This window comes from Lissotriton vulgaris, chromosome 2_1 (genome assembly GCF_964263255.1).
Source record: "Lissotriton vulgaris chromosome 2_1, aLisVul1.2, whole genome shotgun sequence".
NCBI lineage: Eukaryota > Metazoa > Chordata > Amphibia > Caudata > Salamandridae > Lissotriton > Lissotriton vulgaris.
The window spans coordinates 1,182,218,005-1,182,244,742 of record NC_141687.1 but is presented as its reverse complement, the minus strand read 5'-3'; the positions used below and the strand labels follow the sequence as shown (position 1 = coordinate 1,182,244,742).

At 42.0% G+C, this 26,738-nt stretch overlaps 1 protein-coding gene across 1 annotated transcript in view; it reads right to left on the bottom strand.

Annotated features, from left to right (window-relative positions):
* Positions 1-4,381: 4,381 nt before the first annotated feature.
* Positions 4,382-26,738, bottom strand: part of BARX2 (BARX homeobox 2) — a 164,525-nt gene continuing 142,168 nt past the window's right edge. The window contains exons 3-4 of the mRNA XM_086956896.1: positions 20,193-20,277; positions 4,382-7,708 (exon numbers count right to left, since the gene is read on the bottom strand). Coding sequence (XP_086813022.1) covers positions 7,430-7,708; positions 20,193-20,277 — 364 coding nt within the window. The 3' untranslated portion in view covers positions 4,382-7,429. The remainder of the gene's footprint in view (positions 7,709-20,192; positions 20,278-26,738) is intronic.

Below are 26,738 nucleotides of genomic sequence, written 5' to 3'. Positions count from 1 at the left end.
ACCGCCATCCCCCAAGATAGCAGTTCACCCCTGAGTCGAACCCTGACTACTCCTCCAGCTCTGCTGTGCTCCAGGAGCCGTCACTGCCGCGCCACTGCCATCTTGTGCGGCCCGCGGCCTCACCAGGTCCTCCGCTCTCTCTCGGCTAAAAAGTGCTATCAGCCCTCTTCAGCCTTTGTCACCGCCGCCCCTATACTTCCGACACCACCGGGGCCGGTCTCCACTGTCGGGGCTCCTCCACAGCGGTCAGGATGGTGCCAGAGAGGGGATCACCGACGGGAGCTCCAATTCAGGCTCCCGTCCCCATCAGCGTCAGGCCACGCCCCCCCCCCCATTCTCTGCATTCTACTGCATTCTGTTTCTTGAATTACTCGTCATGTTCATGCTACACTGCTCAAACCTGATACGTAGGTTTAGCTTCAAGCTGATTCTGATGTATTTCTATACTCTTATTTTGAGGTGTCTATAAGTTCAGCTATTTTTGGCTTTGTAATAAATTAACTAACTTTGCATAGTTGTCTGTGGCTACTATGTGTTAAGAGAATTCCTTGTTGAATTGACTAGTAATATTAACTTCTTCTCTCCCATGGAAGGTTCAGAACTTAAGGGCCTGGCCCTTTGAGAGACAATATGCACTATCCTTTATTAATCTTACCTCATATATGCAAATTAAACTATGTCTGAATTTCGTTTTTATGAAACATAGGATTCTAAAGCAATAAAATGAAGAGACGATTTTAAGAACACTCGTTGTACCAAAATAGGTGTTTTTCATCAAAATATTTTTATAACGTAAAACATTCAACAAACAACAAATTGATATGTTTAATACAAAAATCAGCCCTAAAAAAGTTGGCATTGTGAGGGCTCCTGAACAAAGCTGTGTGTTGCTTTCAATTCCAGTCCTATTTGGGATTAGATGTAATGGCAAGTGTCCTGTACCAACTAACGCTTTCCAATTGTTACCAAAACGCACTTTCCTGCGTTTCAAACCCAAAAGTAGACTTCGAGGTCTTCAAATTACACATCTGGGGGACTGCAGGAGGAGAGGGTGTGGAAATGTATTTCCGGTGACGCTCGAAGCACTGCAGAGACACAGACGATGCAACAAGGAGCCTTAAAGGGGTATTTTATATTCTGATGTATTTCATTATGGACAACCAACTGCACCACTGGCTTGCGGTATTTCCCTCCCTGGCCATCTTATTTAATTGCCTGGAGTTGGAAGCGTACCGTTATGACTTTTTTTGCTTTACATTTCATACCTGTAGTCCCAAACAGTATGTGTGGTAAGCTGTTGAACTTCAGTTTTCTGAAGGAAATGCTAATCTCTTCAAAGAACCATGAGCCGTACAAATGCAACTTCACTCACACAGCTGCTAAGTCAGCACACAGCGAGCAACTTTTCACCAAAAAAAAAGAAATGGAAAGGTATTACATATGGCGCTGTTGTGTCTAATTCTATACGGCAAGGACCAATTTTTAGATAAGAAGGATAATGCAGCACCTCAAAATGTACACATTACAAGTATGCTAAAAAAGAAAACACACACGTGGCATGAAGCCTGTCCTGTAGTCTTAATATTTGTCCAAAGATGCCGCTCCAACTCGAAATCTAAGCCTTGGCATATTTCTAGACATTTGGGTTGCACTCATTACAAACAAAAAAGCTACTGCTCTAAAAGTCATTTTTTTCATAAAGTGCTCTCTTTCTACAAGAAAGATAATATAAGAGATGTGAAAACTGAAAACAGCGCGGGAAACGTTAATAACAGCAACATACTTATCAAAGACAGACCCCACTCTAATCCTTTCTAAGGTGTTTTAGTGGGTTGGTCGAAAAGCCATCAGCTAACCAAGGCCCCCGTGTGCTGCCCTTCCTGAGAATGAATAGTTACAGGTCTCTTCAGCTTTATTTTGCCAAGCTCCATCTTTGACTAATGGGCAACACTGCGCAAAAAGGGGACGCAATTCGCGCTCGCCAAAGAGCAAGGGTGTGCAACATAAGGCCAGTATGTCTAATCCATGCCAGATTTTCAAGATATCTACATAAAATGCATTTAAATTCTACGAAAGTAAATGAAGCTTATTTACATAGTCTTGTCTATTCTGAAAGTTGGGCTTAAACTCAGGACTTCTGAAACTACTCTGGAAACCTCTGCCCTAGAGACCGTTAGCTAGCATCTCCCATGAGACACAGGGTCAGACTGATTTGCTTATGGCCATGTCTGAACTGGGGTGGTGTGGAGTGCAAAAAAACGATGGATTTAGGCCCAGATCTCTGTACTGGGGTGAATGTATGACATTGTTCTGCATTCTGTCCATCAACTGTGGTTTTTGCAATTGTCACCCCGAGTGGGATGGGTATGCTCAGACGTGAGTCCCATGTACTCCACACCACTGGATTCAAGCAAGCCGGGCTGAAGACGGCTGGAATGCCAGAAACCGGTCCTCGGAAGCTTGTTTCCGGTCCAGGGAAGGCACGGCTTGGCAGTTCAGGCTGGACTGTTCCCATGAGGCACAGGGTCAGACTGATTTGCATATGGCTATGTCTGAACTGGGGTGGTGTGGAGTGCAAAAAAACGATGGATTTAGGCCCAGATCTCTGTACTGGGGTGAATGTATGACATTGTTCTGCATTCTGTCCATCAACTGTGGTTTTTGCAATTGTCACCCCGAGTGGGTATGCTCAGACGTGAGTCCCATGCACTCCACACAAACCGGATGTGCTCCACACCACTGGATTCAAGCAAGCCGGGCTGAAGAACCCTGGAATGCCAGAAACCGGTCCTCGGAAGCTTGTTTCCGGTCCAGGAAAGGCATGGCTTGGCAGTTTGGCCTGGACTGTTCCCATGAGGCACAGGGTCAGACTGATTTGCATATGGCCATGTCTGAACTGGGGTGGTGTGGAGTTCAAAACAACGATGGATTTAGGCCCAGTTCTCTGAACTCGGGTGAATGTATGACATTGTTCTGCATTCTGTCCATCAACTGTGGTTTTTGCAAGCATCTCATCAACAACCTTCATAGAGACAGGCATCAAAAAAACCTTTGCGTTTACACAACCATCATCCCAACCCGCTGAGACCTTAATGTGTCAATTTTGGCAGTCTGGTTCCAATCCCAGCATTTGGGGTGCTAATGCCACATCAAGGTCATGGCAGATCGAGGTAAATGTAAAGGGTCGGTTGATGTAAATGTACGTCTATGTGATAGATATGTACTCTATACTATTCACTCAGAGGAGCATCTTTAAAAATAGTTGTTTTTCAGAAATGAACAAGCATTTAACAGAGTCTAAGCTAGTTAGCGGATGCCATTGATTGGTTGCCTGACCTATGACTGACTTTGACCTAGCACTACTGGTCTGTCAGCAAACTTCCTTGTTATGTCTAGCGTTATCCACGACCTTTTAATTTTCCTAAACTTATATGTATAATAGATTACTTATAGGGGCCTTCAGAAAGTTTGCTTCATACTTTGATCTGTTGTGCGATTCACATTTTCCTTCCTCAGCTACATCAAACAGCATGGGGCAACATCAGTAACTGTCCAACTAAACTGTGAGTGACACATTCTGCCCTTTTATGGAAAGCACACTCACGCACAAAGTAGCTCCCTTCAGTGATAGGGACTACTATGACAGTGAGTACTTTTATTTTGCTACCATTTCCCTCCTTTTTTTCATTTATATTTTTTAAGAGCACTCAGTAAGTAGCTTTAACATGCCACTTGTCCTCTCATTCCACATGCAGTGTGCGATCCCCATTTGGATGCTGCTTTTACAGCACGTGGAATCGTAGTCCGCAAGCTATAGCCAGGGGCGAATCCTCCATTAGGGCTGAGGAGCATTGCCCCACTGCTTTCTCGCAGTGCGAGAAGCAGAAACATAAAATTGTAAAACTACCATTTTGTTTCTGCTTCTCACACTGCGAGAAAGCAGAAGGGTTTGGTTGGGGGCGGGCGTGTGGTTGGGTCTGCTGGAGGGAAGGGGAGGAGTGGCTTGCCCAATGCTGTGGGCCCTGACTGTTTGGTCGGCCCTTTGGGGCCGACCAAACCTGTCATGCTCACTCTTCCTTTTTTCCATGTAGCCTACATGGAGAAAATGACCTCTCCATATGCGCCCATCTGGGTGCCATCCACCAATCACAACGCTGCCATTGCAGCGTTGTGATTGGTGTAGGGAAGGGGAGGGAGGGTGTCTGCTTCCTGTTCCATGGGACCCGGCCAGGAGCTGAGACGGGGCAGGACCTGAGAAGGTAAGTTTATTTTATTTCTTTTTAAATTCAATACCACCCACCCGCTGCGCGACCCCCAGCGTGACCCCCGCACGAACCCCCTCCCCCTCCGCCCCCAACCTGCGAGTCAGGCCGGCCGCGACAGGCTTTAGCATTTGTTTTCCAATTCCAAGGCAGCTAAAACGTTGGTTTAGAAACTAGCGGCCTAACACTGTAACAGTGATAAAGCATATTAACACTATCACCTTCTTACCCTTACCCTTCACTTATTTACTTTGTTTTTAAGACCTTTTTCACCTGCCATATTTAAAAAAAAAGAAAAACACACTTGCTCATTCTGTGCATTAGCTAGTCCAGCGGCTCCATAAGAAAGCCGCTGTGTTGTCACTCTCAAAGGGTTTTACGGTACGCTATAAGGCTCAAAAGCAGCTGCCTTTATTAGCACAGTTTCTGCCTTCCTCTGCTGTTGTGAGGTGTACAGCTCATGCGAGGGCACACCAGGTACCATATTCTGAATCATGCCCTACAGGAAGAACAAGCATGTGAGCCCTCTGTGCATCTCGGGCACCATGGTATCATAGAAGGGGACTCAGACTCTTGTGCGTGCCCATCTGTAATACTGGTAGCATTGGCACACATATAGAGCCAGTGCCATCTTGATAGGTGGTGGCCCCATGCTTCATGATGCAATCACTCACAATACAACTGATTACCAATAGTGTCCCATCTAATAGTACTCGCACCTATGGCTCGCCAGTTGCCCTGTTGGGCTGGGGCTACCTATTTAGATGGAGACATCTAAGTAATAGCACCCATCATCCATTTCAATAATCATAATAGGAATAGGACTATCAACAATAATAACATGCAATGATTTGGATAGCAGATTTTACTGTGCCATTATTTTATGGACCAAAGAAGGATGAAAACATGAATCATTCTTTTGAGATTTGAATCTCTTCCCTTCAGGTTGAAAATTAATCTGTGTTGTGATAGTTCTAACCAACTGATCTTATCTACTGTCAATAGAGGTCTCGTTTTTACTGAAAAGATAACTCTGACAAAGTTAGGTACATTGTAAAAGATACAGCCATTACACATGGAAGCTGACATTTAAAACAAGCAATTCCAAGAGCCTGCATCTTCAAGGGGCAACGATTATTAACGTACTGTTGTGATAGCCGCAACTGGGAATAGTAATGTCATTTGGTCTATAAAAATGGTTGTGGATTACAAGTTGAGGCAAGTTTAACATTCATGACAGTTTTGACGAAAATGTTGTTATTTCAGGAAGAAACTAGCTTCTTTCACCAAATCAAAATAGAAGTGTAAAGTATGCACAATACCACTGAAAGATGGCTCCTGCCCATTGCGATGGCTAATTTCTTGCTTATATTTCTTTGCAAGCATACGGCCGCCAAATGTAAATAGTGACATCTTAACTATTTTCAATTTTAATATTTTAATTCTGCGAAATTCGCCTGCAAAAACAAGACATTCGAAAAATGCATGCTTGCGGAGGTCAGACCTATTGGCATTGACTATGCTTGTTAAACTTGCTGCTATAAAGTGTTTAAATGACATTGGAACATTGTAGCGTCTGCAATTTGAGTGCTTGGTTCGGTGGCAGTTTATTCTAATCTCCTTCACCCATACTAATAAAATGATCCAAGGCACAACCGATGCTTTCCATTAAACATCATTCGTATAACGACCACATCAGTTAAGGTTTCTCATTAAAAAAACATTATTGTAGACCATATGGCGTCTTTGCATTGTTGGCTGCATTTGTTTATGTTTACTGTTATGCCGTATTGTAACACAGGAAAAAATAACCTTCACGTAAGTCGCAACGGCCCAACATCTGAGCTTACCAAAGCTTGTTTCAATGTATGCTCCTTTCTTTCTGGCTTGAAATTCTTTATAAGGTTTGACTGACACATCCTCAAGATAGTTCGCCTGTCAACTACACCTTCCCTCAATACAGTCCCTACTCTGACTGCACACAAACAGATTCCCTGCAAAGCGAAACTAGTGTCCTCCTCGCGGTAGAAGCTGCCATCTTCATCCACCAACTTGCTTCAAAAGGCGTGATACAGAGGTCATTGGTAAATCACCGACCCCCTCTCTAACAAGTATTGCCAAAACCTGCATTTGTTCATTTTCTTTTTAAACATGCCATTGGCATTAAAATTATTAAAGAGAACAAAGGTTGCCACCCAAATATATAAATATATACATTTAATGAAAGCTCAAATGAAAGCAGAGATTGGCACACCAGCCTTGGCACTGAAAGGAAGTGCTGTCTAGGTAGATGTGCAAGAGCAAAATGCTCTCACTGGCAGTGAAGAATGCCAATATCTGAAGTGGGCTGACCTATTGCTTAGTCTGTGGCAGGATGACGTAATATTTGAATGACACTTGAACCAACCAATGTATGAAGAAGCATGACTGAGAGACCCTTATAAAATCCCTAAAGGAGTATTTTATAATCGTTTTGGGGAAAATATGAGGCGGGTGAGTCAGCAAAAGCTGTGTGGAGACAAGACTTAAAAATGGACACACCCATAGAAAGGATCTGGGAGTAGCAGCGCCCATCACAGCAAAGAAAGCAACAGTGGACATCAAAGCTAGAGGACAGATTTTTCGCTTTCATTGCTGACAGTCAAAGCATACCATCCCATCTTCTTTGTCAAATTCATCCACTGTTTGCATCATTTGCTCCTGTTTTAATGGTGCCTCATAGATGGATCTTATGCAATGATGGTATTAAGTGCTTTTAATGAAAAAAAAACTATTAACAACTGCTTCTTGTTGGCAGAGGCTGATCAATGGTTTACCTTTACCTGCTCTCATAAAAACACACACAAAGCGCGGGAACACTATGTACAGTGCCTATTTTTCTTTCCTAGCTAGCACGTCAAACACTCAGTCCACATTTGGCTGGGTCGACCACTTTCGAAATTTCGACGCTAGGATCATATTTGACAGCAACAACTCTTCCTCCTCCAGAAACTCGCAGGTCAACCAGAGCTGGGTCAGTCTGATAGCTCTCTAGATATCAGTTGCACACTGCAGAATATGGATGGTGTGAGCATGCTGCAGTTCAATCCATATGCTCTCATAGGTGAGACCTTTTCCCAGGGTTATCACCAGTACTCTTACTGGCAAAAGTGTTTATCTCCTCCTTTTTAGCTGGATACTGCATTTTCTGATGTGGATGAGTATGGAGGATTCTCAGGGATTGACTGTGGCCTTGGGCAGTGTAGTTCCAGCTCCTCATCCTCCGTTTCCTGTAGCACCTTGCCATCTTCTTGCTCTAGTTCTGGGCCTTCTGCTGTGCCCTGTTCCTCCTTGGTAGCCATGTCATTCATTTTCTGCTCTGCCTCAATCTCCTCCGAGGAAGGTATTGAGTTTTTTTTAGGGCGGCCTTTGGGTTTGGTGGGAGCTTCCTGCCCTCCTTTCAGGACCTCATGAGAGAAAGAAATGAGAAATATCAAAATATTGCAAGATTAGATCCATCCGCTTCAAAAACATCTAGGCCTAAGAAGCCATATTCATATATTAATTGATAGGAAGTGGTTTCGTTTTTTTAACGTTTTCAGTTTTGAACTACTAGAATTTAAGTTACGCTTCTACCACTTTAATTTTCATTAGCAATACGAATACGTGATAAAAATGTACCCAATATTACTATGCATGGGTTTGCCAAGCCTAGTACTACAGTTGATAAATCCTAAACCCAGAGTCTTGCACATTAGACTTGGAGAAATCTAGAATTTTTAATCAAAAATACTTATTTACTCCAGCAGAAACTATTTCACAAATGATAATAGGAATTTAAATAGATTTGGTAGATTACATTGACTAGACGGGATGAGGGTTTTATGGAATATAGCGCAAGGGTTATTTTTACATATTTATGTTATATAGTTGAATTCCGAGTGATAATAGTTGTTGCTGTTAGTTTCAAGCAATGGGACAGTGTTCTAGGTTATTTTGAACTTCAGTAAAGAGGGACTAATACTCATGGTGTTTGGAATTGAGCTATAATGGAGAATTCCTAGCAGTTGGAAAGACTGAAGTCTTGAAGCCACATGAGGGCTTTGGGTGTTGTAAGGAGGTACTGTTTTGTGGTTCTTAAGTGTGGGTGGAGATACGTTGTGTTAAGATATCAGAGAGGTGGTCTGAACTTTACCATTATGGGGGCGATTACGATGCGGCCCGTTAAAGGCTCTAACTAGCGGTCGGAGCCTGCCTGGCCGCATTGCAATGGGCTGCTCGGTTTACTTTCCAACCGCCGCATAATGATGCTGGCAGGTTGGAAAGTAAACCTGCCGGTTATTTGGGTTAGCTAGTCAGAACCGGCTCATAATCCCAAAGGCCGGGCCTTTCCGCCCTTGGGATTACGATGCCTGCTTTTCGTAAAGGTTTCCATGCCGGCCTGTCCGACATGGAAACCAGGTTGTAAACCATGTTTGGGGGCCCACAGCAGGGCCCCCTTAGATGCTCAGCATCCGGTTTGTGGCCGAGGGAGCACCTATGGTCCCCCGTGTACATCCCTGCACCCCGTGGTAGGCACCTCATGGGGTGCAGGGATGAACAACACCTTCCATTTCTCAATAAGAGCTTGTGTTACAGCCGGTTTACGGCTGTAACATGAGCTCCAATTGAGGAATGGGCGTATGCGACTGAACAGTGGTCGGTCGCTTTGTAATTAGCTGGTTGGGACTGCCAACCAGAGGACATTTGGTCCCAGGACTGAGACGGTGTAGGGCAGACACAAGTCTGCCCAACATCGTAATCAGGTCCTAAATGTTTTCTAGACTAATGTTTAGAACTTTGGAAAATGCCCTGGTCTTGCCAGAAAGCAGGTTTGGCTTGTGATGCGTAGAATTTTTATGTTCTTGGGGAGGTTGAAAAGAGGTCCAATTGCAAAATGTAGGACTTTGTCTGGTGGAGAGAACAAATGCTGCACAAGGACACAGTAGGCTGTTTGTAGAATGTGAACATAAAACAATGTCTCCTGATAAAGACAGATAAGGCTGAAGAAACAACCCAAGAGCTCTGAGCACAAGTTCATAGAAAACTAAAGCGTATATTTACTAAAATGTATTGCAACGTAGAGCAGCAACTAAAGTTGTTGGGCTGCACGGCATAAGAGATTAAAATACACCATATCCATGGGAAAAGTTTGAAATGTGATTGGAGATCAACCTACTCTCAGGAAAGTAAAGCATGTTACGGTGCAGCGCTTAAAGAATATCGTAAACTCATTATTGCAAAAAAAGAGACTTCTTCGTCGAACGCTTTCGTAGCGCAAAGAACTCATCTAGGGATATCTTCAAAATAATGAAGTCATTTACGAACCCCCTCGTGCTTACTCATGTTAGTCCCCCTTCACAGAAGTTATGTAACAAGATCTCTGATTTATTTGAAGAGAAAATCTCCCTGATTTATGCATCCTTTCCAGCATTATCCGGCCCCGGAAGAGGTGATTAATACTCATAAACCTGGGAAGCCACCTAGGCCATTTTTCTCGGAATTTGCTGTTATTCCTATGGAAACTTCGCTATCTGAGCTCCAGAAATGCAAATCTGGGTCTCCGGGCGACCCATGGCCAGCCAAGCAATACAGTGCCCTCGCTGAGTGCCTCAACCCCCACCTAAATACCATCTGGAATTCCTCAATCAGACAGGGTGTTTATCCATCATCCTGGAAGTACGCCTTTCTTCTCCCAATACTAAAGAAAGCCAACGCCGACCCAGAAGTCACCAGCAACTATAGGCCGATCTCCCTGCTTCCCGCCCTGGCGAAAGGTTTAGAAAAATTAGTACACCAGCAATTGGCAATGTTTTTTGAGTCTAATAGTCTCTTACACGAGTCCCAGTCTGGCTTTCGCCCAGAATTTAGTACAGAATCTGTCCTTATTGAAATGGCTGCCTCTATACGCTGGGCAGTGGATGGAGGCTCCAAGGCCATGTTGGTGCTGTTAGACCTATCTGCAGCATTCGACACGATGTCTCATCCCAACCTATTAAATTGCCTGAAGGACATAGGCATACAGGGAACAGCTCTGAACTGGATTACATCTTTTTTGCATGGCCGTAACCAACAGGTCTTGACCCACCCTTTCACCTCGCCCACTAAACCTCTGAAATGGGGGGTACCTCAGGGCTCGGCCGTAAGCCCGCTTCTTTTTAATGTCTACTTAATAACTTTGGCAGAGATCATCACCAAAATGGGGATCAAGGTGACAACATACGCTGATGACACTCAGCTGCTGTTTACTTTCAGCGGAGTGTCAGACTCCACCTTTGACCCGTTTAAAGAGTGCCTCAAAAACATCACTGATTGGATGAACTGTAATTTCTTAAAACTTAATGCTGACAAGACAGAGGTCTTGTTTATTAACCAAACACTCCCCTCCTGTCCAATGTTTGGTGGCCATCCGAATTGGGTGATGCTTCCACCCTGAAGGACTCAGTAAAAAATCTGGGAGTAGGATGGGACAAAGATTTGTACCTCACGACCCATGTACAACTGGTTTCAGCGGCTTGTTTTGGCAAAATTAAAGCCAGACTCAACCCACAAAACAGTGAATCATGCTCTAACCACTTTGCACCTCGGTTATTCGAACGGCCTTTATATGGGTCTGCCGCTTGGTCTGATCCATCGACTTCAGATTATTCAAAATGCTGCAGCACAACTGGTCTTTGGGGTCCTGCTGCAATACTGCATATCTCCTTACCTCAGGCAACTACACTGGCTTCTGATAGCCAAATGGATTTATCTTAAGGCCCTGACGTTTGCCTTTCGAGCATACATAGGGAAGGGGCTGATATACCTGAGGAGGAGACTAAGCTTTTATGAACAAGACAGACCGTTAAGGTCCAACCACAAATGCTTTCTCTCCATACGGCGCTTTTCAAAAGCAAGATTTGGAGGTAGAACATATGAGGTGGGGATCTTCAAATGTTGGAATAACCTCCCTCCCCATTTAGGTATGATGCAGTCTGTACAAGAATTCAGAAAGGCCTTGAAAACCTGGCTTTTCAGTCGGAATATATAGTATGCAGCTCGCCTCTGATCACTGCTATAGCTCAGGACACACCATTTGATGTAGCTGCGCACTCTACAAATGCCTTTTATTATTATTATATGGCCCAATCCTGCTCTCTTCCCAGCGCTGCTGTGCAAACAGGTGGCCTGCACAACGCACATACCTCTACACCTTAGTTCAAGGGAGTGTGCGTGATGTCTGGCATGGGCTTTGTACTGCTAAGATTACCTTGTAGTACAAAATAATTTGTAGTGTGCTGTACAGTGCTGCACACATGCAAAGCCATACAAGATTGAAGAAATAAAAGCATTTCTGCTGGATAACCCTAATGTCAAATCAGCATTATTTTTTGATGCAAAACCCTGCCTACTTTATTTTTAGTAGATGAGCTTTGGCATTAAAAACAGGGATGGTTGCAAGGGAATGCCTATGTACCACCCATGAAATGCCCTCTTAACGCTAAGCAATGCAAACCAGCACTCAGTGCCACTTTGCCCTACTTTCGAGTGAGTTTCCAGTGCAAAGCAAGTGTTGCACTGGAAAGTATATTTCAGATAAATGTTTGGTGCTTATTTGTGCTAGTTTTAAAGCTCATACTCTGTGTACAATATTAGTAAATACACCCTGAACTCTGAGTTAATTTCATGCATTCTATATCCATGGACTACTTTACTCAATATAATATTTCCATTACAAAAATGATCTTCAAATACTAACCAGTTACTTATTTGCCATTGCTGACTCAGAATCAGATTCTGGAACGATAATGTTACTATAACCAAACAATTGTCTAAGTAAGCTCACGTGATGTGCTGACAAACAATTGAGTTTCTACTGAGAAAGCATCAGAAATACGGCTTTAACCTGTGAAGAAAGAGGAGGCAGATTGCATTTATTTTTTATTTCCAGTATTTATAAAGCGCGACACTCATCCCATGGGATATCACGGCGCTTTGAAACGAGGAAGACTGCTGATGGCTATGCTGGGGGATTAGCTTTTTGGGAAGAGGTGGGTTTTTAATTTTTGGCGGAACTGAAGATAGTTTACAGTGTGTCTAAGGTCTACAGGTAGCTCATTCCACCTTTTGGCTGCCAGATATGAAAAAGCGCGTCCGCCCGTTCTTGATTTATGGATGCGCTTAGATTTGGCCAGAGCTAAGTGATTCGATCTAAGGTTCCTGATCGGGAACGTAGAAGTCAATTTTCCCTTGTAGGATTGTGGGGCCAGTTTTATGAAGAGCTCTGTGCGCATGACAGAGTATTTTAAAAGTGGCCCTCTGGCGCATCGGTAGCCAGTGAAGTTTACTGAGGCAAGCGGATGCTGAGTCTCGCTTGCCTTTATTGCAAACCAGTTTGGCCGCCTGATTTTGTAAGACCTGTAGACGGGAGAAGAGTTGGTCATTCATCCCTTCGAAGAGCGCGTTACCATAATCAAGGCGGCTGGTCAAAAGGGCTTGAGTGACTGTGCGTCGGCAGTCCAAAGGTATCCAGGGAAAGATTTTTGCCAGAAGTTTGAGTATTGCAAAACCTTTGCCCCAGAGTGATCGTATTTGGTCCTTCATGGACAATGCGTCGTCCATGATGATGCCTAGATTTCTGGCGTGCTGTTTTGCGGTAGGGGCTGATCCCAATATAGGTGGCCACCATGTGGCGTTCCATGTGAGTTTTGCTCCTCCGAACAGTAGTATCTCCGATTTGCCGGCATTTAGTTTTAAGCAATGGTTATGCATCCATAATGCCATTTCGGCGAGACAGCTGTGTAACTTCTTCTTTGTTGTCTCCGACTTATCATCCATTGTCACCATCAGCTGTGTGTCGTCGGCATAAGAACATATGCGGATGCCCCACTTTCTTCCAATGTCAGCCAGAGATGAGACATAGACATTGAAGAGTGTGGGGCTCAGCGAGGCCCCTTGTGGGACCCCACAGCCGATGGGACGGGGTTTAGAGTGGAACTGGCCCATGTGCACTACCTGAGTACGATTGCTAAGAAAAGATCTAATCCAGTTTAGTGCTGTGGATTGCACTCTTTTACTCAGTAGAGTGTTTAGTAGACAGTCGTGTGACACGGTGTCAAACGCCGCTGACAGGTCAAGCAGTATCAGAGCCACCGATCCCCCTTGGTCTGTGGTACATCTAATACTGTCCGACACTGCCAGCAACGTAGCCTCAGTACTATTATTGGCTCTGAAGCCGGTCTGGGAGGAATCTAGAAGTAAGTTATTTTCCAGATATCGGGATAGTTGTGTATTGACCAGTTTCTCCAAGGCTTTGGAGAGGTACGGGAGCTGGGAAATTGGCCTATAGTTCTCTGGGTTGGAGATGTCGGATCCGGCTTTTTTCAAATGGGGGGTTACGGATGCGTGTTTCCAGGCTTCCGGAAAAGACGCAGTGGTGAGTGATTTATTAAAAAGTTTGGTGATAAGAGGGCAAAGTGTTGGTAAAATTTTGGAGAACACGAAATGAGGACAGGGGTCCGCGGGGGAGCCGGATTTAACTGTTTTCAATACCGCTGATACCTCGTCTTCAGAGAATGGTTGAAAGCAAGTTAGGTACGGTGTGCTGCCTGAGTCTGATTGGTTGTTGCATTTATCTATTATTGGGGTGTGCTTATCGGAATTGTCAGGCAAAGTGGGAGTGTTTAAAGGAGTGAAAGCAGAGTAAATTTTATTGATTTTGTCAGCAAAAAAGGTGCTGATGCGTTCACAGGCCTCAGTTGATGGGGTAAGGGTTTGTGAGGTACTGGATGGGTTGCTGAACTCCTTCACTATTTTGAACAATTCTTTGGCAGAATTGTGATTCTCATGAATTCGTTGGGTGAAGTACGCTTTTTTTGCGTCTCTAATAGCTAGAAAATATTGTTTTCGTTTGGTGACATAGGTTGCTCTAGATTCCGAATCTTTTGTTTGTCTCCAACGATGTTCGTCTTTTTGGCATTCCTTTTTGAGCCTCTTGAGGAGAGGGGTATACCATTTCTCCGTAGTAGTAGTTTTATTCCTAGATTCCCGCATAGGGGCTAGTTTGTCTAGCGCTTGGCAAATTCCGGTATCTAAAAGAGTGACATTGTTATCAATAGAGGGGTCTTCTAGTAGTGTGACGTCTGTCTCAAGAAAGTGGTTTTGAAAGTTAGAGTCATTAATGAGCCTCCAGAGGGGTAGATCTGGGCTTCAAGGGTTTACCAGGAAGTTTGAATGAAAAAGATAACATGGAGTGGTCGGACCAAGACAAGGGGAGGATTTCTGTTATGGCAGTCGATTCGATATTGGTAAAGAGAAGATCCAGGGTGTGGGGCCCTCGACCCACTGTTTGAGTTGTAGGATTTCTATGTCGTATTTCAGTTGGGAGGGTCCGGGGGCGTCTGTTTTTTCGTAATGGACATTGAAGTCGCCGACGACCATGTAGTTTTTCTGTTTTAAACAAAATGGTAACAGTCGGTTTAGTAGTTTGGCGCTTACACTGGCTTGTTGCCCTAGAGGGTTGTAAACAACTGCACCGGCTCAAATGGTGAGGCCCTCGGAGAAAATTTTGAATGGTAATATCTCATGTTCGGGGTACACAGTTGTGGTTTCCGCGAGGCATGTCAGATGATCTCTGAAGATCACGGCGACTCCGCCTCCTTTTTTCTTACCTTGTCTGTTTTGTGTAATTATTTTATATTCAGGGGGAAGGGCATTAGCGAGGTCTGGGGCGCTAGTGTCCGATAGCCATGTTTCGGTGATAAAAACCAGGTCCGGGGTCCTGGATGTCAGCATGTCCCATATATCCAGGGCATGTTTAGGTAGGGATCTGGCATTAAGGTATAGACATTTCAGTGCCAGCTGATTTTTGTTAGAGTTAGTGCGGTGGTCAGTTGGGAGTTGACCCATACTCGACCAGCGACAGGCGAGACAGGAGATAGGTCCATAAGATAGGCCGGGGTCGGTTCGAGTACAAAGATGAGATCTAACGTCCGTTTTGAGGGCTAGTAGTTCGCTGCGTACATACAATCCTAAAATAGTATTCTATAATGTTTGAAGGATATGTCATTCCTTATTTGAAATTTTCAAACCTAAAGCTATCCCATTAGCCCCAATTAGGGGCATGTGATAGATATGTGAACATTGAAAAAAGCGGTAACCACAATCCGATGAGCAGTCAGTAAAAATCTGCTGCCATCACAAAAGAAAACGATGGACGGAGTGTTGAAACTTTCACGCACTCACCTCCAGTAACAGATCTAGGTTTAAGCCATCGTTATTATGCTCGCCACGTCACCCCAAATTCTACCCAGCCATATGCAAATCAGTCTTCACCCTGTTCCCCAAGGGAACACTAAAGCCCGAACTGCCACGCCACTTTCTCCCTGGCCCGGAATCAAGCATCCTGTAACTGGTTTCAGGGTATCACCCTTCATCAGCCAGTCTAGATTGAATACAGTGGTGCAGCAAGCAAGGGACCCATGTCTGGGCATAACCTTAGCTACTTAGGGCGCACATATCAACGTGACAGCATAAAATGATGGACGGAGTGTAGAACCAGATCTGGTTTTAATCCATTGTTATTTTGCTTGCACACGTCACCCCAATTTGGACCCAGCCATATGAAAATAGTAACAGTAAAAACCTGTTGCTTTTTCAGTAATTTTACCCAAACCTGGATCTTTTACCCTGGCATTCTTTAAAGGACAATAAAAAGAAATATTCCCCATTCAAAAATTGTGTTGTGACTATCATACCTTTGACTGGAGTCAATGGCATCATAAAACCATGTTTTTCTTTTTATAATCATGCATCTCTACTTTAATTGGCCAGTAGCACAGTGGGGCAAATGTTCACTAAAGTGCGGACAGATGCAGCTGCTGGGCGACATGGAGGGGATTGAAGCTCTGTTGATTGGGCTCTTTCTGTGGTATCGTTGTCCTAGATGTTGTTTTATTCCTATTTACTTTATTGTATCAATCTGTAATGTTTTACTATTGTGTTTTAATCTTGGTATTACACTTTTATGGTCCCCTTGGTAACAAGAAATAAAACTTGAAAAAAATCATATTTTTCTGTCAATTTTATTCAGCCCCTAGATCTTGATGGTTGAACCAAATCAACTTGTGTGAGCATTAAGAGATATTAGATGTGGCAGTGGTCTATATGAGTCATCTTAAATGTGGATGGTCCACGGTGCAATAGAAATATGTGCGACATGGGAAATCTAGAGGTCAGCAGATGTGTATCATAGAGTTTGCTGTGTCATGATGTATTTGAGGCACTTTTGACGAGCAACTGCCCCTAATTGGCTAACATTAATTGAGTCACAATGAAGCGATGAATCAGGAGGTGATAAAGAATGTTCTCATTGTTCTCCTTCTGTGTCACTGTCTTAATATTGCAGAGTGCAGAGAACATAATTCATTTACATTAAGGAAACAATTTCATAATAATTATAGCTTTGAAATCCTTTTCTGTGTACTGTAAAAGCAATGATGGTAACATTAATAATCATGAGGCAGTTAAATTTTACACCGGCTGCCTACTCCCAGGGTACGGAAGCAATTAACTGGTTATGCAATATCACCACTGGCCAAATAGACTTAGCGTTTCTGTGAAGGAGGAACAGTTAGCAGTTGTGGCTCAGGAACATATCTGACAATGTACGCTGTAACCGCTTTTAACCAGTAGCAAAAATGACTGCACTTCAAAGTTTTTGTTTCCTTTTCACAAAACCAAATAGGTGACCCACCAGTACAGTGTCCAATAATCAACATTCATTTATCAGTCAAATCAATCCTAACTTTCTTTTTTCGCACATTTTATAAATCATCAATTTACAATTGACAGCATACTATCTAACTTTAATATGTGGGATTCTGTAGTGTCAGTATAAACGCTAGTATCTAATCTCTTTATAACTGGTGACTTGTGAAAAGACATCAGAACACATTTATTCCATGTTTTTACAGTCGAGGTCTGACATCACAATGCCTGCTGCCAGAGCTAGCAGGTGAAAGGCAGGTCAGATCACAGAGCATAGTTCAAGCAGCTCTTTAAAAGCAGCTAAGAAACTTTGCTTTTCTTTCTCTACAATGACAAGCAGAGAGAACCTGGATTTCTTATGCACTCTTTAGATAGATAAAGAAAAGCTAGAATCTTTCTGCATGTTTTGCACATTCCGAGCTGGTGCAGCTTTTAGAAAAACCAAAAAAAAACTGGATTCTATTACCTGTTTCTAATATCTGTTTGAAGCGAATGACTAACAGTTTTTTAAGTGTTTACTTTTGTTCTAGAACTTTTATTTGTATTCTTCATGTTTGCAGACATGCTCACTTGTATGAAAGAGCTACACACTAACATTTTAAATGGTTTGTGGGAAAGGTAATGGTGTGACCATATGTTATATCGGGTAAAGTACCCTCCTGGGGCCTCATTTATGAGGCCTTGCGTCAGCTTTGCGCAGCGGATGCGTCACTTTTTGTGACCCATCGGCAGCGTAAAACATGCGCCTTGTTGCGCCATATTGAAAAAGTGATGCATCTAGGTAGATGCGTCACTTTTTAAACCCCTGCGCCACATTATACCTGCGTCAGGTATAATGTATGCAGAGGGGGCGTTCCCCCGCAAAAAGCCTCGTAATAGTGACGCAGTGAAATCTATGAGATTTCACTGCGTCACTTTTAGGATGCGGTTGCGTCAAAATCTTGCGCCTGCCTCACAGCAGGCGTAAGACTGACGGAAGCCCTTTCACATGGGGCTTTCCCCATGTGAAAGGACGCATTGCTGGAGTTGCGTCACTTTTGTGACACACTCCAGCAATGCGTCACTTTTGCGCTTAGAGATGCGTCAGAAATACTGACGCATCTGTAAGTCCTTGCGACTTGATGCGCCATACATTAAATATGACGCATCATTGGTGTCGCAAGGAGTGCACATTGAAAAGTGACGGATCGCTGTTTTCACGCAGCGATGCGTCACTTTTCATAAACGAGGCCCAGGGTTTCTTCTGGGTTGGAAAGATAATCACACAGGCAGTTTTAACATAAGCACACAACAAATGTTTTTGTTATTTACATTACATGATGTATATTTGAGGAGTGGACCACTTCTCTCTAATTTAAAGCACTTTATGCAAATTCCTTTCGGACATAACGAGTAATCACCAGGAAAAACGTTCCTATCAGGTATTGAAATATGCTATAAAGCAGCTTTTCCTTTAGAGAACGATGGTCAAGGTAATGGAGGCAGAACATTGTTACAGAAACACCTGAGAGACCAATGCGAAGTCACACGAAATGTGAGTTTACACTAGTATTCAGTTCAAGAATCCCTCACCATCAAATGGCCCATTCAGATTTAATGCATCTTTTATGCCTGTTGTTGGCAGGTGGAGGTCGCTGGCACTCATTTTTGGGACCAGGACTGACCGTGTATTTTACACCCCTCCCCCCCCCCTCCCGCTCCACACACACACATCCTTATACTAACCTCTGACAATATCTGGGTCAAAATGTCATTGACCCATCAGACTTTAAACTACAATTACTATATCTTGTACATGCTGGTTGACAGTTTATTATCTTGTATATACCTTGTTTACACTTCTGACTTTGCAAGGTGAGGGCACTATGAGCACCATGCACCTGGTGTCTGCTTATGGGAAGTATATGGAAATAAAAACTAAAATGTTTATTTGACATGCTGAAAGGTTCCTGTTGATTAATTCTGCCTATTTTTATATGTAGATATCTGTATTTAATGTTTCATGGAAAACTTACATGTCTACTATTTTGAGGGCCTACCTTTAAAACTAGAGTGAAACATTATTGTTTTTTTAACTCCTTGAAAGTCTTCCATTTTGGTTGTTGTGCTCTGTTGCAATGTGCACACATTTAATCGTAATAATAGAAAATATTGATTATAAAAAATATTATAATGGAAAGGAATATTGCCGTAAAGAGAGCTGCATGTTCAATGCCACTGGTGTAGGCTCCTCAAATCATGAAGAAAAACAAGTAGTAGTACTAACTATCAAACTTATTTCAAACAAGTATACTACATTTTATATTCCCCCCCAAAAAATTACAAGCAGGAAACATTGTCTTAAAAAACAAAGTGAAATCTATTGATTCACGTTATTTGTAGCAATAGCTTCCCAAACGCCAGCTTCGATCGACCAGCCACGCCCTCGCCACCGTCCCCCGCATCCGTAGAGCCACCACAGGGGCACGGTCCTTCTCCTAGCTCGCCGCCAAGACATGGAACTCCCTCCCCACCCACCTCTGCCTGACCCAGGACCACCTCGCCTTCAGGAAGCAACTCAAGACCTGGTTGTTCGAGCAGTAGCAGATCCCCCTCCCCCAGCGCCTTGAGACCCTCTGGGTAAGTAGTGCGCTATATAAATGCGATGATTGATTGATTGATTGTTTATATGTTTGGCTTTTCTTTGTCTAGGTATCTGATCAATGTAATCCTAGTATGTTTATAGGGACACATATTTGCTAAAGAACTGGTAAAGTGCTGTATCGGGTATGTAGACACTGCACTAAATTGTGAAATTGAAACTTTTTATTCCACACCTTTTTTATCAACACTCAGAGTATTTGAGAAGAGAATGTGTGAGCCCATTAGTCTTCCAAACACATTTTGCTTCAGTTGTTGCATTATTTCGGCCACTGGCTGATAATTTGTAGGTACTTTTATGGGATTCTATGCATGGCTACTACGCCCAGCTGAACTGTGAGGCCTGTGGCCTAGATTGCGTCTTTATGCATTTCTAGTGTGGCCCTGTTTCTCAAATGCCATATAATCCCTACTGCTAATATCTGTATACATGTGGCTCGAAGAAACATCATTCCTTGATGATGAAACATCAGGAAATAATGACAACTATTGAAAGGGAGTGTCGAGTTGTTACAAATTCCTTACCATTTTCTTCCACTTCATTCTGCGGTTTTGGTACCAAGTCTTCACTTGAAGCTGCGTCAGTCCCAGAGACTGGGCTAAATCCAACCTATGAAAGAAAAACTCTAAGTTACGGGAAGTAGTTAAGCAGCTTTTGGACATTCTGTTGAATTGATGTAGCACAGTTCCTTCTCTTTGGTTACCTCATATACATTGATCCTCACTTTTTCTCTTCAGTTACTTCATTTAAATTGATGCTCACTTTTTCTCTTTGGTTACCTCATATACATTGATGCTCACTTTTTCTGCTTCATTGATAACTTCAGAAAAACATATTTAATTTAGTGGGTTCTTTGAGCGTCCTGTCATTTGCCTCTTTTCAGTGGGTGTCTTAATTTCATTGGTAGGGATGGCATGACACGTTCCCTCTCTATCTCTAGCTTAAGATACCCAATATTGTTGAGCCGGTTGAAATAACTTAGTTTCAGGTTGCTTCCCCGACATTGTTGCAGAGTATAGAGTCTTTATGTATCTAAGTTTGTTCTCTAGTCAATGGTCATAAAACACATACAACATATTTTTTATCAAGTATAGGACGACTCACTAGCATACAGAAGTATTCATCCTATGCTCTCCATTTGACAAGAGAACTGTGTCAAAAGGTTTTATTTTTTATTTCTATGACGGCTTGAGGAACTCATCAGAGTATTGTTGTGACACTTAGGACAGGCAACAGTTTAGACATTTGCGTAATAAATGCTAGTATTTCTATTATTCATAAAGAAAAATTAAAAACGAATGTTCATTCTGTTTAGATAATAATATTATCCAAAATATTTTTGGAACAACGCTTAAATAATTGCAACTGTGCTTGAAACTCGTTTAACGGCATTTTTCGCTATTCAAATGTTTCTGGTATTTTGGTATGTAATCGTATTTTTGATCTCTTAAAATTCCAGTTGCAAACATAATGTTTCTAAGAGTCACAGATGGACACTAACAATGACGGTTTTGTTATTTTTATGCACTTTTACATTTTCCAATTACAGAGTGTTGTGTTCACTGTCCGAGCCCTTTCGCACATGGAAGAAAACTTACAGACGTTAAGTATAAATACAACTGAAGTGGGAGAAAAAGTTGATACCATACCTATTTATAACTTGTCTAACTATATTCCAACTGAATCAGAATTATCAGTGCTATCTAAGGGACTTTCATTTGTGCCAACTGCATTACAAAATCCAGTAGAGACTAAAACAGAAATTGTACAATTCCTCAGAAAAGTCAGATTGAAAGCATTCGTTATGGAACGTGAATCTAAAGAACAGATCAAAATGAGTGGGTTAAGGAATAAATCCAATTTCATCCCTGAAAGTACATTACTACCGGCAGAAATCTTAATATTCGAGGACCAAGTCCTACGAGAATTAGACCGTTTTCAAACTAAAAAGATATTTTTAATGCAAATTGTAGTAAATCAGAAATGACTGCTCTTAAAGACCTGTCAAATAATCCGGCAGTAAAATTCAAGCCGGCGGACATTAGGGTGGAATAGTCCTCTGGGATAAAGATAAATATGACCAAGAAGTAATTGGGCAATTATCCAACCCTATACACTACAGACCATTGGAGAATAACCCGACATCAAGATTGAAAGGAGTAATTCTAGATATAACTTAAGATGGTCTAGAAGATGGCTGGCTATGCCAAAAAGAATTTGATTTCTAAAACAGTAAGCAAAATAAAAGACCTAATATTTATGTCCTGCTGAAGGTGCATAAATCAGCAACTAACCCTCCAGGCAGGCCTATAGGGTCAACCTGTGGTTCTATTTTAGAGCCACTTGCCAAATACATAGATACTTTTCTAATTCCTCTGGTAAAAGATACTCAATCATACATTAAAGATACAATGGATTTGATATCAAAGGTAGAATATTTACCATACAACATAGAGAACCAACTTTTGGTATCCTTTGATATCGAATCACTTTATACAAAAATACCTCAAGACGAAGCTTTGGTAGTGATGAGACACATTTTGGACTTTCGAGAATATCCACATCAGGTACCGACAGAATTTCTAATATCTTTAGCGACCCTCAGCTTGAAGAATAATTTCTTCAATTTCAAAGATAACCTATATTTGCAAATATCTGGAGTGGCTATGGGTTGTAATTTTTCACCCGAGATAGCCAAATTAGTGATGGCAGAGTTCGAGAAGAAATGATTATATAGCTACACCAATCCCTTTAAGAACCAGGTGAATTTTTGGTGTCGCTACATAGACGACATTTTTATGATTTAGAATGGAGATGAGTCACTTCTAAAAGATTTCCATAATTGGTTAAATTCAAGAACCCAGGAATTTAACTTCACCTTGTCCAGTGACCGAAATAGACTGAACTTTTTGGATGTATATATTAAACATGAAAGTGGTCAACTGCAAGTTAGTCTGTATACGAAACCTACTGACTGGAATACCATTTTACACTTCTTAGCAGTCACCCTCGCACGTTGAAAGAGAACTTGCTGTATGAACAATTTCTTCAAGTGAGGAGAAATTGTAGTAATAAAGAGGACTATTTTGAAAATGCAGAGAAACTGAAAGACAACCTAGTGGCCCGGGGTTACCCAAAAAGATTGGTAAAAGTTGCTCTCAAAAGAGCTTGGTAAACACCGAGAGAGGCGTTACTAGTTCCAAAAGCTCAAAAGAAAGAAACTCCATTAACATGTGTTCTCACATATGACCCCAAAGCAAATAGAGGTAAAAAATGTATTAAAAAAAATTGGAAACTAATTGAACATCTAGGTATTCCAAAGCCGCTCTTTGCTTTTAGAAAGAGTAAAAATGTTAGGCAACAACTAGTGAGAGCAGCAAGGAAAGATGAACTCGACCAAAAAGATCTAAGAGGGTTTCTTAAGTTACCTTCAGTAGGACACTATCGATGCCAGAACTGTGTAGCATGCAGTTTAACGAAGGATTCCAAAGAGATTGATATAAATGGCCAGTTACACCATCAGAGAACTTTTTCAAACTGTAACTCAAAAAATACAGTTTACTGCATCAAGTGTCCATGCAATAAGTTTTATATAGGACAGACTACACAAATTGTCAAAGAAACGTATCCTACAACACAAATCCCGGGCAAGATGTAAAGTACAAGGAGCCGCACTTGTGCATCACTTTTAAATTTTGAATCATTCAGAGAATGACAAGGAATAGACAGTTTTATGGATTTTGGGGAAGACAAACTGCAATGAAGTAGAAACCAAATTGAATCGATTAGAAGCCAAACTAATTGAAAAATATCACACTGCGGTATCTGGCCTTAATGATAGAGATGAAATTTGGGCGCTGTTACAATGATCTCTTGTTCAAACTGCACATGATGACATCTTTTTTCATATAATATTTTACAGACATTTCTAGATTGTAAGGAGTGTTGGCACAACATTGGTTTATAAGGTAATTATTGGTTGTATATTGTATATATTATTTTTATATAAGGTTTTCAAACACATTTGTATTTAAGAGGCTAACACTATGTAATAAGGTGCACCTTCACTTAGCCTCTTTGACAGGTCGTACCAGTCTGGAGAAACTAATAGAACTGATTCCAGTACACACGTGTTATTTTGATGTAGGGTTTATAGAAATAAGTTATATTTATTTTTCTGTCTTTTAAACGTAGGGTTAGTGATACCCCGTGATTTTCATATGCCGGTACTGCAGTTGTTTTAATGTACATGCAGTCTTTTTTCTTCCATAATAGTTTTACTACAAGAAGGGTTATAGTCCTTTGTCTATCTTCAGAACCCGAGAGGTCAGGAGTATATCTGCTTCTGTACCACGTGATAACCTACACGTTGGTAGTGCAGAATGGCGTGGAGAACAAACGCGGATAGTAGAAGCTGAAGCAGGCTAAGAATCTACCGGGCGCGTCTCTTTTGATATGTTTCCTTTAGGACAGGATATTTAAGTAATAGTCCATTACTATTTTTTACAGAGAACGAGGCGAAATCCCTATTCCCCGTCCTATATTAGTGAACAACATACACGGAAAAGAAATACTGAAGCAGGGTAAGAATCGATTAGACGCGTCTCTCTAGATTCGTTTTCCCTTTCAGAGAAGGCATACACTAAATAGCACATTATAATTTTTTACAGGGAGCGAGGCCAACTCTTTCTAGACCCCTTCTCTCAATTATAGTGCTTTGGGAGAAAAAGAAATATATCAAGTCCCATTCATATTCAGTAAGCACTGTTGCTTAGTCCCCAGTGTCCCCCATATAAAGTTCAGTGTAAAAAATTGACTGCGATATTTGTGTTTTTTACTTTCAGCTGTCTGTTACTTGGAGAAGTATAGATCCTTCTATAATTGTGCCAACAGCAAAAACACACGACAAAATATATGATTGTAATCCATTTTTCCGTATAGCAAGCCTAGCCTCACATCATTGTTTTTCCCTTCAATATTGAGCCGGTGCAGACTATTCTGGATGAGGTTTACACTTGGGAGAAATTCGTCCTTTTTTAATATATCACTTGGGTGTTTTTTACTATTATTTCTTATATTGTTTAATTATTTACAAAGTGCCTAACCACTCTGAGGAATATGTTAAAAAATGTAACGTTTGTTCCTATATTAGTGACACAGGATTTTTTTAATGAATATTTCTTTATATATATATATATATATATATATATATATATATATATATATATATATATATATATATATATATATATATATATATATGTATATATATATATATATATATATATATATATATGTGATTGTTTTGATTTTATAGACCTGATGAGGCCCGTAAATGTTTGGCTGAAACGAGTCGACATTTGTTATGAAGACACCATCAAAGATTTATGATTAGTTAAATTGATTAGAAGGAGTACTTAAATAATAGAGGTCCTAACAAATATACCTCCTAGGCTCCTATGGTTTTCGGGTAGATCTTGATTTGAAGGAATGCCCTTTATAGTTTTTGAAGCATCCTCTTGTTAAAAAATATGGGCTACAATATACAAAGGTCCAAAATCTATGTTAGTTTGTCAATTTAAATATTGTGTACATATTTTTGTAGTTTGTATTGAGTATATATGTTGTGTATATATATATATGTATTTGTTGTGTAACTTTCTCTTTCTATAAAATAGAGTAAAAACAAATAAAAATAACATAGACTTATTATTGGTTTGACATTTGGTTGCAGATGAATATAAAACACAGATTAGTTTCATGTGATTAAATCAAGATAGGAAGTGATAATTAATTTGTCTCTTTCCTTTAATAGATTGATTATTATTTCCTAGACATCACTTTCTTTATTCAATATGTATTTTACCCAGATGCCGTAGGGTTACTTGGGTTACCCCCTGCGTAATGTGGTGCCCCAATCACATCTTCAACAAGGCAGACACCACCATCTCACCCCACCTACGGAACTTCATTAACAACTCCTTCATGTCAGCTACCTTTCCAGAGAGCTGGAAGCACTCAGAGATCAACGCCCTCCTAAAGAAGCCCACTGCAGACCCCAGGGACCTCAAGAACTTCCGGCCCATCTCGCTTCTCCCCTTTCCTGCCAAAGTCATTGAGAAGACTGTCAACAAACAACTGATCGCCTTCCTCGAGGACAACAACCTGCTCGACCCCTCCCAGTTTGGATTCCGAGCAAACCACAGCACCGAGACCACCTTCATCGCAGCCACCAACGACATCAGAACCCTGATGGACAACAGAGAACCAGCCGTCCTCATCCTACTGGACCTCTCCGCAGCCTTCGACACCATATGCCACCGCACCCTAGCACACCGCCTCAACAACATAGGAATCCAGGGGAAGGCTCTGGAATAGATCACCTCGTTTCTCACCGGCAGAACGCAGAGAGTCCGCCTCCCACCCTTCCGATCCTCAGCAACAGAAATCATCTGCGGCCTACCCCAAGGATCCTCTCTCAGCCCAACACTCTTCAACATCTACATGAGCCCCCTTGCCACCATCGCACAAAAACACAACATCAACATCATCTCCTACGCCGACGACACCAAGCTGATTCTCTCCCTCACCAAGGACCCTGCCACCGCCAAATCTAACTTCCAGGAAGGAATGAAAGAAGTAGCTGACTGGATGAAGCTCAGCCGCCTCAAACTCAACTCGGACAAGATGGAGGTCCTCATCCTCGGACAATCCCCCTCAGCTTGGGACGACTCCTGGTGGCCCCTAACACTGGGCACCGCACCCACACCCATGGACCACGCAAGCAACCTGGGCTTCATACTGGATTCCACGCTCACAATGAACAAACAAGTCAACGCCTTCTCTTCCTCTTGCTTCAACACCAGCGCATGCTCCGGATGATCTTCCGATGGATCCCCACCGAAACCAGAAGAACAGTCACCCAGGCCCTCATCACCAGCCGACTGGACTGGACTACAGGAACGCCCTCTACGCCGGAACATCCGCCAAACTCCAGAACAGTCTCCAGCGCATACAAAACGCCTCTGCACGACTCATCCTCAACATTCCCCACCACAGCCACATCTCAA